We start from the raw sequence: 12,929 nt of genomic DNA on the forward strand, positions 1-12,929 counted from the left end.
TATCTTCCCATGGTCTTTCATAAATTGTGCATGTATCTTCCCATGGTCTTTCATAAATTGTGCGCGTATTTTCCCAAGGTCTTTCATAAATTGTGTATGTGTGTGTTTTATTCCTGCTACGATTTTCCCACACTCTTCTATTCATTTTTGTGTGTTAATAAAAGTAGCGTTTGATTGCAAACCCTTGTGTCCAGACTCATCTCTCTAAACACAACAATGACCAGTGTGGGGACCGAAAGCTACACAGTGAAGATGATCACTATCAGCGTTACTCACCAATATCACCCGAATTTTAACTGGGCATACAAGACCGGGGGAATATTTTTGAGGGGGAAAAAAAGCAGGTCTAACATGCCATCAAATGTGGCATGTTATACATGACACTAGTCACAGATGCTGTGTTACACATCCCACCTCTTTTGCTCCCAGAATGCCAGCTTGCTGTGTAAAACGACACACTGACCCAGCATTATGCCGACTTTGTTCAGTTCAGTGTAAACAACCAAAGCCAGCTTAATGCAGGGTCTTTACGGCAATATCACTGGATTTCTGTGAAAAAACTAAATACTGTGTACACAAGTAGAAATGCATCTAAATTCTTACTTGCTTCAACCATATTAGGTAAACAAGATACACAATTACAATTGTACAAATTAAATTATCACAATATGCCATGGACAGAAAAAAGATAAATATAAAAGGATAGATAAATATTCACAGATGCAGAAAGTACAAAAAAAATGACATTTCAATAGTGCAGACAGATCTTTTGGTGATTGCCAAGTAATTTATGATAATGGCTGGGGTAATAGAGGGACATAGATTCAAGAGCCTTTTTCCAATTAGTATCGGAAATCATTTGGAACTGAAATTGATTTGTACAGGAGCTGAAGAAACCAGTGTTGCACAATCTAGTATTACACAACCTGATCTTAGTCCTTGTACTGGAAACCTTGTAACTATTTGTGGATCTTGATAAGTGCCTGGAATGGGTTGCGAGGGAAAGTGGTGGAAGCAGACATGATAGGAGTGTTTAAGAGACTGCCAACAGGCAGAAAGAAATTTAGTTGAATTTGGCATCATGTTTTAGCACAGACTTCATGTGCTAAAGAGCCAGTGTTGCGCTGTTCCATTTTCTATGCTCATGTCACTTATGGCTCTTTTGCCAATTACATTTATTCTATAGTCTTGGGTTCTTGATGAATCCATAAATGGTTAGTTTCTGATATGATTGTTCAAGATTCTAAATACCTTGGTCAGAAGCTATCTTGGCAACCAAGAACAATCCCAGATTTTCTATTCTATCCACATAACTGAAGTCCTTCCTCTCTGGAAGCATTACACAAAATATTTTTTCCCACCCTCTCCAAACCCTTGACATCTATCCCAAGTTGTGGAACCATAAAGTGTTCCTGTTGCAAGCGAACACATTTTATAAAAGGTGCATCATAACTTTTCATGCTCTTGAACCTTATTCATCTATTGATAAAGACCATAACTGTGAGATTGTGCATTTCTGCTTTCTCAGTTTGTCTTGTCAACTTCAACATATTGTGCACAAATGTTTCAATTCTGTTCCTGTACCCCTTTAAAATTTTATTCTTCAGTATAGGAGCAAAAGCAGATCACTTAACAACTCAAATTAACGATCGCCTCTATCCCTCCACGTTTGAAGCAGCACAGCCCTGTTCATTTCCAATTTTTCCCAATTTCTGTAAAATTGCAGTGACCTTTTCACTCTTCAACAAGATCAACAGAAGTGAGCGTTTTCCCTAAATCTGACAAATTTTATCTTTTAGAATATAAAGTTTATTAATTATTTCCAAATTCTTTGTACGGCAAAACATTTAATAATTAGGTTCAAAATAATTCAACATTTCATAAACATCCAAACTTATCCAAACATTGGATACTGCAGACAAAACTGCAGTTACACTAATCTATATTTCTCCAATATGCAAAAGCAGCTCATCATTTCATCATCTCAGTTTTGCACCTTGCTTTTTATCCCATTGTACAATTATACATTAGTACAGGTACATAACCTTTTATCCAAAATTCTGAAAACCGAAACCTCTAAAAACACGAACATTTTCTCACGGACGTTATCTGCACACCAAAGCTCGCATTTGGCACCAAAGCTCGCGTTTGGCACCAAACATGACCTGACTCGACCCACCCCCATCCAGCACCTTGTCTCAGATGTCCTACCAGTCAGACGCTCCTGCCCAGGAGCCCGAGGTCCACGCTCCTGCCCAGGAGCCCGAGGTCCACGCTCCTGCCCAGGAGCCCGAGGTCCACGCTCCTGCCCAGGAGCCCGAGGTCCACGCTCCCGCCCAGGAGCCCGAGGTCCACGCTCCTGCCCAGGAGCCCGAGGTCCACGCTCCTGCCCAGGAGCCCGAGGTCCACGCTCCTGCCCAGGAGCCCGAGGTCCACGCTCCTGCCCAGGAGCCCGAGGTCCACGCTCCTGCCCAGGAGCCCGAGGTCCACGCTCCTGCCCAGGAGCCCGAGGTCCACGCTCCTGCCCAGGAGCCCGAGGTCCACGCTCCTGCCCAGGAGCCCGAGGTCCACGCTCCTGCCCAGGAGCCCGAGGTCCACGCTCCTGCCCAGGAGCCCGAGGTCCACGCTCCTGCCCAGGAGCCCGAGGTCCACGCTCCTGCCCAGGAGCCCGAGGTCCACGCTCCTGCCCAGGAGCCCGAGGTCCACGCTCCTGCCCAGGAGCCCGAGGTCCACGCTCCTGCCCAGGAGCCCAAGGCGATTTCTTCAGTGTGGATGGCTGCTGATCCCCGACACTTTCCAAGTGCTGCCGCCACTAGTCCCCACTCCTGCCCGGGAGCCAAAGGTCCCTGCTCCTGCCCGGGAGCCCGATGATGCTGGAAGAAGTCTTTAAAAAGACTCCAAACTGAAGATGATGGTCACCATATTTTCAGGTGTTTAACTTAGTATGAGCCAGTTTATGTTTGGTTTTACTTAAAAATAAAAAGTACACTAGTAATTTTATGGTCTATCTTTATTTCACTTCATTTACCACCCTCCCACCCCACCCCCACTGCCCATAGACCCTTCTAGTTGGCTGGTGCCTTTGTTTTGCACGAATCTGAAATCAGCCCAATTACTTACGTTCCACTGTTACTATTATTCAATTATCCAAAAATTCTGAAGTTTGGAAAGTGTCTGGTCCTAAAGTTTTCAGATAAAAGATTATGTACCTGCATTTAATAAGTACTAAGGATTTTCCTTTTACTCTTGAATTCAAAAATCATTACCCAAATGTTTATCATCCCTATATATTTAGCGTGCCACTTTCTTTCACTTGAAGCTTTGACGTCCTACATTACTGCAACTCTGTTTAATAATCCAAGTTTGTAAAGTACTCTTGGTTCAACAGAGCAAGAATGAAAGAAGGCATCCATATTTTCCAGATAAGCATTTCCAATATACAGTAAAATCCCTATTATCCAGAATTCAATCAACTGGAAACTCAAACAACTGGAAAAAAATCCGAAAAAAATTAGGAAACAAATAAATGCAATGAATAAGATTGGGCAGATGGATCCCACTGTAGAGCGCTGAGACATTGTTAGACATGCGCAGGTTTGCCCCTCTGAACTAGCAATGGCCCTCTTTCACTGCCACTACTTGTGTGGAGGGGAATTGGGTTGTCAACACGAGGAAGACGCGTCAAGCTCCTGACTGGGAACCTCACCTCTTTCTGCACGAGGCTCTCCCTCCCCAATGTGAAGCGCGCTCCCCCCTCTATGACGTGCATTCTATCCGTCCCCCCACTCCACTGCAACCGGCACTCTCTTCGCCCTCTCCACTGCGACCGGCATTCTCTCCGCCCACTCCACTGCGACCGGCACTCTCTCCGCCCACTCCACTGCAACCGGCACTCTCTCCGCCCACTCCACTGCGACCGGCACTCTCGCCGCCCACTCCACTGCGACCGGCACTCTCGCCGCCCACTCTACTGCGACCGGCACTCTCTCCCACACCACTGCGATCGGCACTCTCTCCGCCCACTCCACTGCAACCGGCACTCTCTCCGCCCACTCCACTGCAACCGGCACTCTCTCCGCCCACTCCACTGCAACCGGCACTCTCTCCGCCCACTCCACTGCAACCGGCACTCTCTCCGCCCACTCCACTGCGACCGGCACTCTCTCTGCCCACTCCACTGTGACCTGCATTCCACCCCCCCCACCCCCCCACTCAATTGCTGTTTTGGGTTTAGTTTTTTTTCCCCACACATTGTGACTAATTTTTCTCCTTTTTGACTTTTTTTTAAAAATTGTGTCATTTTAATGACTACCTCGCAATTTTTGGAGCATTTCCAGATTTGCCGATGCTTTCCCTTACCTGAAATGCACCATCAATTAATTCAATTTATTTATCCCATAGTTTACTTATTTCATTACAGTAGTATCAGTGCAGCCCCCCCATTCAACCACTGATGCACCATCTGGTCCATTCATGATTAAAGGTTGTCCATCTTGCTCTACAGACAGCCTGACCTGTTGAATATTTTCATAATTCTCTTTTCATTATATGGTTATCTAGGTCATAATAAAATTCAAGTCTATACATGAAATTTATGACTATGCAGAAGCAAATAACACCAAAATTATGAGGATCAAATGATTTCAAACAAATATTGAAATTTACCATGAATCTTAACACTAACTTTAGCAGTAAATCACTGCAATGAAAGCACATTTCATTTGGTCATATGGTGTACATATGGATCTCTTGCATAATTTAATAAAGATCCTTGGCAGGAAAATTAATCCTATTTGAGCCTCAAAACTTCAATTATTTCACGTTAACAGTTACTTTTTACTCTAATCAATCTAGGAACTCTTTCTAACACCGGTTTTCACAAGTGAACAGATGCATATAATATAGCTGAATAAAAGAAGCACAACTTACTTGAAAGTAAAAGGCTACAGGAGACCTGGACATCAAGTTGTTGAAGTACTCATGAAACTGTGGAGAAAGAATGTCTTGTGCACACATTTCATATGGGTCAAATACTTGCTCCTGTGCAAAAGAAAATGGTTCATCTTTTTTCACTTTTACTAGAAAACTTTATTTAAATACCACCTATTTAGTTGTAATCAGAATATAATAAATGAGCTCTTCATTTGCAATAATATACCATTCATATCTTCAAAGTACAACTCCTCAGGATCAGATAAACCCATGGAAGTTCATTGCGTTAATTACAAGACAAAAATCCTACTGTGGCATCCTTCACATTTCTCCACAAAATTTAGTTAAAAATCATCCCCTTTAGAACTTTCTGTATTCCATGTACAAACAGAATGTTCAAATAACAAATTTGACCTAAATAAATTAATAGGTACCTCATGTTGAGCAGCTTATTCAAGAAATACACACATTGGAATTTACTTATCAGAGAAGATTTGAATTACATGGTCTACAATTATGAAAAACTCAAGGTAGAAAGTCAGTCCCTGAATGGAAAAGGAATTTTTAAACTTTAAAAAGAAAATGCACATTATGTGAACATAGCAGATGACTACCCATCTAAAATCTCTATTATGCTGGAATAATTAATGCATTGTCAAAATATTTTTTAAAAACTCACTTTTCACATACAAATCAGTATTTGCACTGTACCTCTGCCAAATCTTCAAAGCAGCTTCCAATTAATGGATGAGGGCTACTTTCATCTGTCATCTCAACAGTATCTTCCATTAAACCCAATAATTTCACAGTCAGCTCATGAATATCCAAAATGTTACTGAAGATCACATCAATGTCCTATTAGGAAACAATACACAGACTTAATATTCCTCACACATTTATTTAACTCAAGTCTAGAAAACTTTTTACACAAAGTATGATAGGTTGCCTTCAAGTTAACAAATAGTGATTAATCATGTCTTTTTTCTTCTCAGTTCTCAAATCAGCTATAATTCTAATCAGTCAGTGTAAAATATTGAATAGTGACTATAAACAACAAGCTTTGGTTTTCTTTCTCCCATTGATGCCTAGAAGCTAGTCCCACAACACAGATGATCAATCTTCTGTGCAGAAATCAAAAGGCACTGAAACACATTTCACATGTTGTTTTGTAGTCGTCTTCAGAAGGTCACTGTTGATTTTGGTTTATCTACTTTTGGATTGTGATACAAATTTTCAATGTAGTTCTAAAAACAGAACTCTTTCAGAACAAGATATACATATATGTGTGTTTTTAGGTACATTAACTTAGTTAAATAGTTCTGGAAAAATTAAGGTATGAAATATTAAGATTAACTAATGCACCTAACATTAATTCCTTGATTATAACCTACTTTTATGCTTTATAAATCCAATTTCCTCTTTCAATATTCTCTGACAACAAAGGATACCAGGCATGTTCTAGTACAGAGCAACCTCAATACCCAACAGTTTTATGCATGACCAATCTTGTCTATTTCCTTTCAAAAAGTTATTTGGTCCATAATTCTATAATCTAGATATTTTATGAATGACATTTTACACCTATTTCTTTAATACTGTTCAATTACAGCTTAAATGCATTAAATAAATAAATTTCAGAGAAATCAAACCAACATTTTTTTTAAATGGAAGTAAAGGAGTTTTTTTGTAATCATGGGTCCTCTACCGGCACCACCTACGGCTCCTAGAACGCTTCCACCAGCGTTGTCTCCGCTCCATCCTCAACATCCATTGGAGCGCTTACATCCCTAACGTCGAAGTACTCGAGATGGCAGAGGTCGACAGCATCGAGTCCACGCTGCTGAAGATCCAGCTGCGCTGGATGGGTCACGTCTCCAGAATGGAGGACCATCGCCTTCCCAAGATCGTGTTATATGGCGAGCTCTCCACTGGCCACCGTGACAGAGGTGCACCAAAGAAAAGGTACAAGGACTGCCTAAAGAAATCTCTTGGTGCCTGCCACATTGACCACCGCCAGTGGGCTGATAACGCCTCAAACCGTGCATCTTGGCGCCTCACAGTTTGGCGGGCAGCAACCTCCTTTGAAGAAGACCGCAGAGCCCACCTCACTGACAAAAGGCAAAGGAGGAAAAACCCAACACCCAACCCCAACCAAACAATTTTCCCCTGCAACCACTGCAATCGTGTCTGCCTGTCCCGCATCGGACTTGTCAGCCACAAACGAGCCTGCAGCTGACGTGGACTTTTTACCCCCTCCATAAATCTTCGTCCGCGAAGCCAAGCCAAAGAAAGAGACAAGTATATCAATGAAAAAAGATACAGGTTGTGAGAGAATACTGCTAGATTTGTACGCAGGAACCACTGCCTAATTTAGATTTGTTAAAAAATATCTGCCTTCCACACAATTTCTTGTTTCATGTCAACACATTCATTAAAAGCTTTGCTCTGCTGACAAAATCCAAGAGAATTATTTTTCCACAAACACAATTTGATTCATTTTATATTGGCAGAGAATCTAATTCTCTTGCATCATCTTATTAAGAATTCACATTTATTAGTATATTTCAAAACTTTCTTTTGATATTCTTGGCATATGCAATAAACGTGACATTTTAATTCTGTTAACAAAAAACACAGATCAAAGCTATCAGAATATCTGGGAAATAATATATAAAAAAAAGGATGGTAAATTGGAGCAATGCTTTAAACAAATCCAGAAGGGAGGAGAAGGGCTAGCTGAAAGTTTATGCAAGCAGATGTGGTGCAGCATTGAAGCAGACAAGGAACTATTGCCACAAAAGTTGGTGGAATTCCAGTGGAAAAAATTGAGGCCTTGATGGCTTGTATCCTAGAATGATGAAGGATGTCTTAAAGGAAATAGCAGAGAATATGACCATAATATTTGTAAAATTATTGGAACAGAAGTTATGCTCAAGAACTAAGGAGAGATCAAAATAGCACCTCTGCTTAGGAAGGAGAGAGACAGGTAATTATAGATAGAGCATATCCGAGCACAAGGATGTGGAACTGAGAGAGAGGTGGGTGAATGATAGGTGTCAAAGAGAGAAAAAAACAAAAGGCTACTCATAATGGAATTTGATGCTAGTGAATGAAAAGACAGTAAACATTAACCAGTAAAATAAGAGTAGAGCAAAGCACAGAAATAGATATACAAATCAAAAGATGGTACAGAGACATTTTCAAATTGAAGCATAAAAAGGAAGATAAATAATTTTAAGCGATACAAAGCCCAGTTAAGATAAATTATAATAGAAAGGATAACAGGCTTTAAGAGGAGAAACAGGGCAAACTTTGTGGAAACCTAATGGAGAGAACCAAAATTCAGTGGTGCAACTCAGGTAAGTGATCTCTGGCATCAGTTACAGTATCAAATTCACAATTTTTTTTAAAGGATATGGAATATGCAAATAACAGCAGTAAAACCGAATACTTTAAAGGAAACAGGCAAATATATTTTCAACTTTTTTTTATTTTCAAAGAGTATAAGCAACTTAGTAGATGATTCTTTCAGTGAGTGGGATGGATAACCTTTTTTTCTTAAATTTCCTACTGTTCCACATCAATTAACAATAACGCTCGACACTTTTTCCTTAACAGATGCAAATCTTTTGACAGCATTGTGTTGGGTTTAATTAGGACAAATTATGAAAGTAGTGCAGTAAATTTATCCTTGTATCTCAGTGATCAGAAATACAATATTAAATTGGTACTGATTTTAGGTACAAATTAATGAAGAATGAATGATGTGAACAGAACTATTTTACATGAAAATAAAGATTTAAAAAATTAAATAATTCAACAATTCTAGTTCACAACAAAACCTTAAAATATACTGTTTAATGCAAAGCTGACCAATTATTTCAATACTAATGATTTTTTATATTGTTATCTGTACTTAACAACTTACACGAGCAGTAAACAGCTTGCTATTCGATGCAAAAGCCTTTCTAAAGACTTTTATAATTAGGTTCAATTCACGTAGATACTGTCGTTCTTCTGCAATTTCAGCTTTAACCAAGTCGTAGTAATTCTGTTCATCAGTCACGTTTGATCCATCATCTCCCAATGACGAGAGACCAATATCATCCTGGTCAAACATGTCCATAAGCACCTTAAAATAAAATTGAGTCCAATACATTTACTGCAAGAAAAAAATTGTATGACCTTTTTTTAAAAAAAGGTTAAAATTCTACCCAAAGATTTAAATTTAAACTATCACTACATCGGAAGTTTCACTAAAGTTCAAGTTACAAGAGTATATTTAAAAGCTACACAAAAGATAAGATGGTAGCAAATATAACGGTGATTCTCATAGACATAAACCTACAAATATTATGTGAGAAATCTTAATAGTTGTGTGGAAACACATTCAACAATCATCAAGAATGCATGGAGTCTTCCTGGATTCATTAATCTTATAGTAAGGCAACAATGAAAACTGATCTGTAATGCATTGCACCCAAATATTGTGGAAATGTAATATAAAAATCCACAGGCTTCTGAAGAAAGTCAAAATACTGATGACATTTATAACAAGTTAGTAAATGAAAAAAAGAATTGGGTGTATACAAGTGCAAAGGGGGGGATTTGTTGTAGGAAGGTGGATGCTGCTAAATGAATAAACCTCTGATAGAGAGAAGATCAAATGAATGCAGAATATTCATGAAAAATGTAGCATATTGAACCTGCCTGACATTAAATGCAGATTCCCACTAGAGTAAATATACTAGACAAGTCCAAACTCCCCTCAGACTTCTGCCGTGATCTTTCTGCACTCACCATTGAACTTGCATAATGGGGAAGTATAACATTCCATAATTTCTCTGGCTCTGGAAAAGACTGCAATATCACTTCAAAAACCTCCAATTAGTTCATTCAGATGGGAATTGCGGTTACAATACTTTTTCACTTTTTCTCCTGCTCCTGCTTCCTCAGAATTCATCTGTTTATTCCTGCATCTTTCTCAGAAGTAATTGCATTGACTGGAATTTTGCTGTCACCAGCAAGCCTGATCAACATGCCAAGTACAAATTTGCCTTTTGCAGATTCATAACAGGTTCCCAAGCTGGGCTGATCCCTATGTCAAGGACCTACATGATAGCTGAAAATGCTTCATGGTTTAACCAACTGTCACATCCATCAATGAATGTTTCCAAATATCAAAATCATTAAGTAATATTCCAAAACTAGAAATGCCAATGTCAAAAATGTTTTTAAAAATTGTAAAAAAATTAAGAATACCTTTAAATAATTAATATTGTCCAAATTCAATGAATTAAAAATGGATGCAAATTACTTATTAGTTATCTTGCTTTCTTGCAATAGTTCCTTTCCATTCAACAGAATTAAGACAGTTCTTGTGCAGGTTATTACCCAGGGATTTGTGATTTAAGGAGTCTGAATTCAGAACATTGTCTGAAAAGGTGTGGCAAAGAGCAGCTGGTAGATTCAGGATATCCATGTTCTAATCACATTTGAAATTTTACCACAAAATCTGGCGCTTTGGTAAAAGCTCAAGAACTTGTGACCAGATATAACTAAACTACCATAGTTCACTGACATTTTCAAACATTATTTTCTTCAAAGAAAGTAACCTGCCTTCAATAGTTATAATCCCATGTATTAAAAATATTTAATTACTGCAATACTTTACAAAATGAATGACAAAGAATTAAGTTTGTCAATAAATCATCTGAAAAGAATGCTTCCTTTGTCCAAATGTGGTTGAAAAACTTTTTTTGAAACTATATTAATTACAAAATGTTACAAATTAAATGGTCAAAGACTACTTTTAATTATGTTTTCTTCACCACTTGTCTATTTTTGGGCTCCTCAAACAGAATTTTCATCACATAATCCATCACTCATAAAACAGGGTATAGTGTAACAAAATATTTTACAAAAAAATGCCATTTACTCCCAAGTTTGAAAAGAAAATGCCTGTGAAAAGTCCCCTCAGTAGATCAGGTCCCCTACAACTGCAGTAGTGGGCTAAAATAGGGATCTACAACCAGTCACTACACCCAAAAGTGACAAGGAGAATGCATACACTTACGTGCTTGGATAATTGAACACCAGCAGAATCAACAATACACATATTATTTAATCAATAGATAAATCAGAGGCTATTAAAGTCCAGCAATGACAGATTCAAATGTGAAATGATGATACGAGAAAAAGAGCAATTGTAAATATAATGAAAAATAAGAACTTAATTGCTCCATTAACAAGAATAGAAATAAACCTTACCATTCAACTTATGCAGTACAAGTACAATGAAGCACAGATCTAAATAAGTAACAAGAATTATATAAAATGCAAATAGGATTCAGGATCTTTAAATTACTGTAAAAGGGTTACCATATTTCACTACTGGGCGCGTGGCAAGATGGCGTAGAGTCTAGACGTGTAATCTCGACCTCTCTGGCCGGACTTTTTGGAATATTACTTAATGTATTTGATATTTGGAAACATTCATTGATGGATGTGACAGTTGGTTAAACCATGAAGCATTTTCAGCTATCATGTAGGTCCTTGACATAGGGATCAGCCCAGCTTGGGAACCTGTTATGATCTGCAAAAGGCAAATTTGTACTTGGCATGTTGATCAGGCTTGCTGGTGACAGCAAAATTCCAGTCAATGCAATTACTGCTGAGAAAGATGCAGGAATAAACAGATGAATTCTGAGGAAGCAGGAGCAGGAGAAAAAGTGAAAAAGTATTGTAACTGCAATTCCCATCTGAATGAACTAATTGGAGGTTTTTGAAGTGATATTGCAGTCTTTTCCAGAGCCAGAGAAATTATGGAATGTTATACTTCCCCATTATGCAAGTTCAATGGTGAGTGCAGAAAGATCACGGCAGAAGTCTGAGGGGAGTTTGGACTTGTCTAGTATATTTACTCTAGTGGGAATCTGCATTTGTTTTCAAGTTTAAACTTCTTAAATTTTAGTTTAAAGTATTAAGGAACTATTATGGCCATTAATGGTAAAAAGATTAAACCTCAAGTGCAGAAGAAGTTACATTTTCAAAGTACTGAAGATTTGGGGCCTAAACAACTTGCTACAGCTTCAGGTTTAATTTCTTCAGTGCCTAAACTACAAAGACTGCCTGTGGGAGCTGAAAAAAACATGTCTACTACTCACCAAGTGAAAGATAGCGCTGGAATTACCCGTTCTTTGGAGGAAGGTGCGTGTTCCCAAGAAGTGGATCCTGATTCTGGCAGCCTGACAATTTTAACGGAGGGAGCACACAGGAAGACGACGCCATTGTGTGAAATGCTTCAGGAAGCATTTCAACCTGAAGATCTCTAATTCATCCGTGATTTTTTGAAAAAACTGCGAGCTGTGGGGGGAATCCGGCGTCGACCCCCTCAGGAAGTCGGGGTGCCGTCGCTAGGAGTCCAGACCCGCAGTAAAACTGTTAAAATGCCAGTTTCCTGGTTTTGCCACTATGTTAGAGAAAGCAGGGCTGAGCTTTTCTGAATTACAATATAAGCGGTTAAATGCTGTCATCCAGCCTATAATGAATGAGTTGGCTCAAAGGATAAGTTCAGAATTGAATACAGTTAAAGTACATGTAGAAGCATCTTGTGAAGATTTTTAAAAATTTCAGTCTGCTTTTTTGGAATGTCAACAACAAGTGGCTTCTAATACAGAAGTGTTGAAGGTTGAAAAACGTTATAGAATTGCGAGAATGTGAGAAGGAGTTAGAGAGGAAAATAGACTATTTGGAGAATCAAAGTAGAAGGAATAATGTGAAAATTGTTGGTTTGCCAGAAAGTATGGAAGGACAAGATCCTCTTTGTTTCTTTACAGATTGGATCCCACAAGTACGAGGGCAAGAATTTTTTTCTGAAGGCTTGGTATTGGAAAGAGCTCATAGAACTTTAAGGAGATCATCTTTACCTGGTCAGCCACTGAGACCTGTAATAATTCGATGTTTGAATTATTTGAATAGAGAAGTAATACTTCAAC

The 12,929-nt window shown here is 38.9% G+C and overlaps 1 protein-coding gene across 6 annotated transcripts in view; it reads right to left on the reverse strand.

The window, feature by feature from the left end:
- sos2 (son of sevenless homolog 2 (Drosophila)) overlaps positions 1 to 12,929 on the reverse strand; it is a 102,228-nt gene that overhangs the window by 42,102 nt on the left and 47,197 nt on the right. For 5 of the 6 annotated variants that reach the window (XM_069916592.1, XM_069916591.1, XM_069916590.1 and 2 more), the window contains exons 5-7: positions 8,861 to 9,064; positions 5,644 to 5,787; positions 4,930 to 5,040 (exon numbers count right to left, since the gene is read on the reverse strand). In XM_069916592.1, the coding sequence (XP_069772693.1) occupies positions 4,930 to 5,040; positions 5,644 to 5,787; positions 8,861 to 9,064 (459 nt within the window). The remainder of the gene's footprint in view (positions 1 to 4,929; positions 5,041 to 5,643; positions 5,788 to 8,860; positions 9,065 to 12,929) is intronic. The other variant, XM_069916593.1, reaches the window with a different exon arrangement.

This window comes from Narcine bancroftii, chromosome 2, assembly GCF_036971445.1.
Source record: "Narcine bancroftii isolate sNarBan1 chromosome 2, sNarBan1.hap1, whole genome shotgun sequence".
NCBI lineage: Eukaryota > Metazoa > Chordata > Chondrichthyes > Torpediniformes > Narcinidae > Narcine > Narcine bancroftii.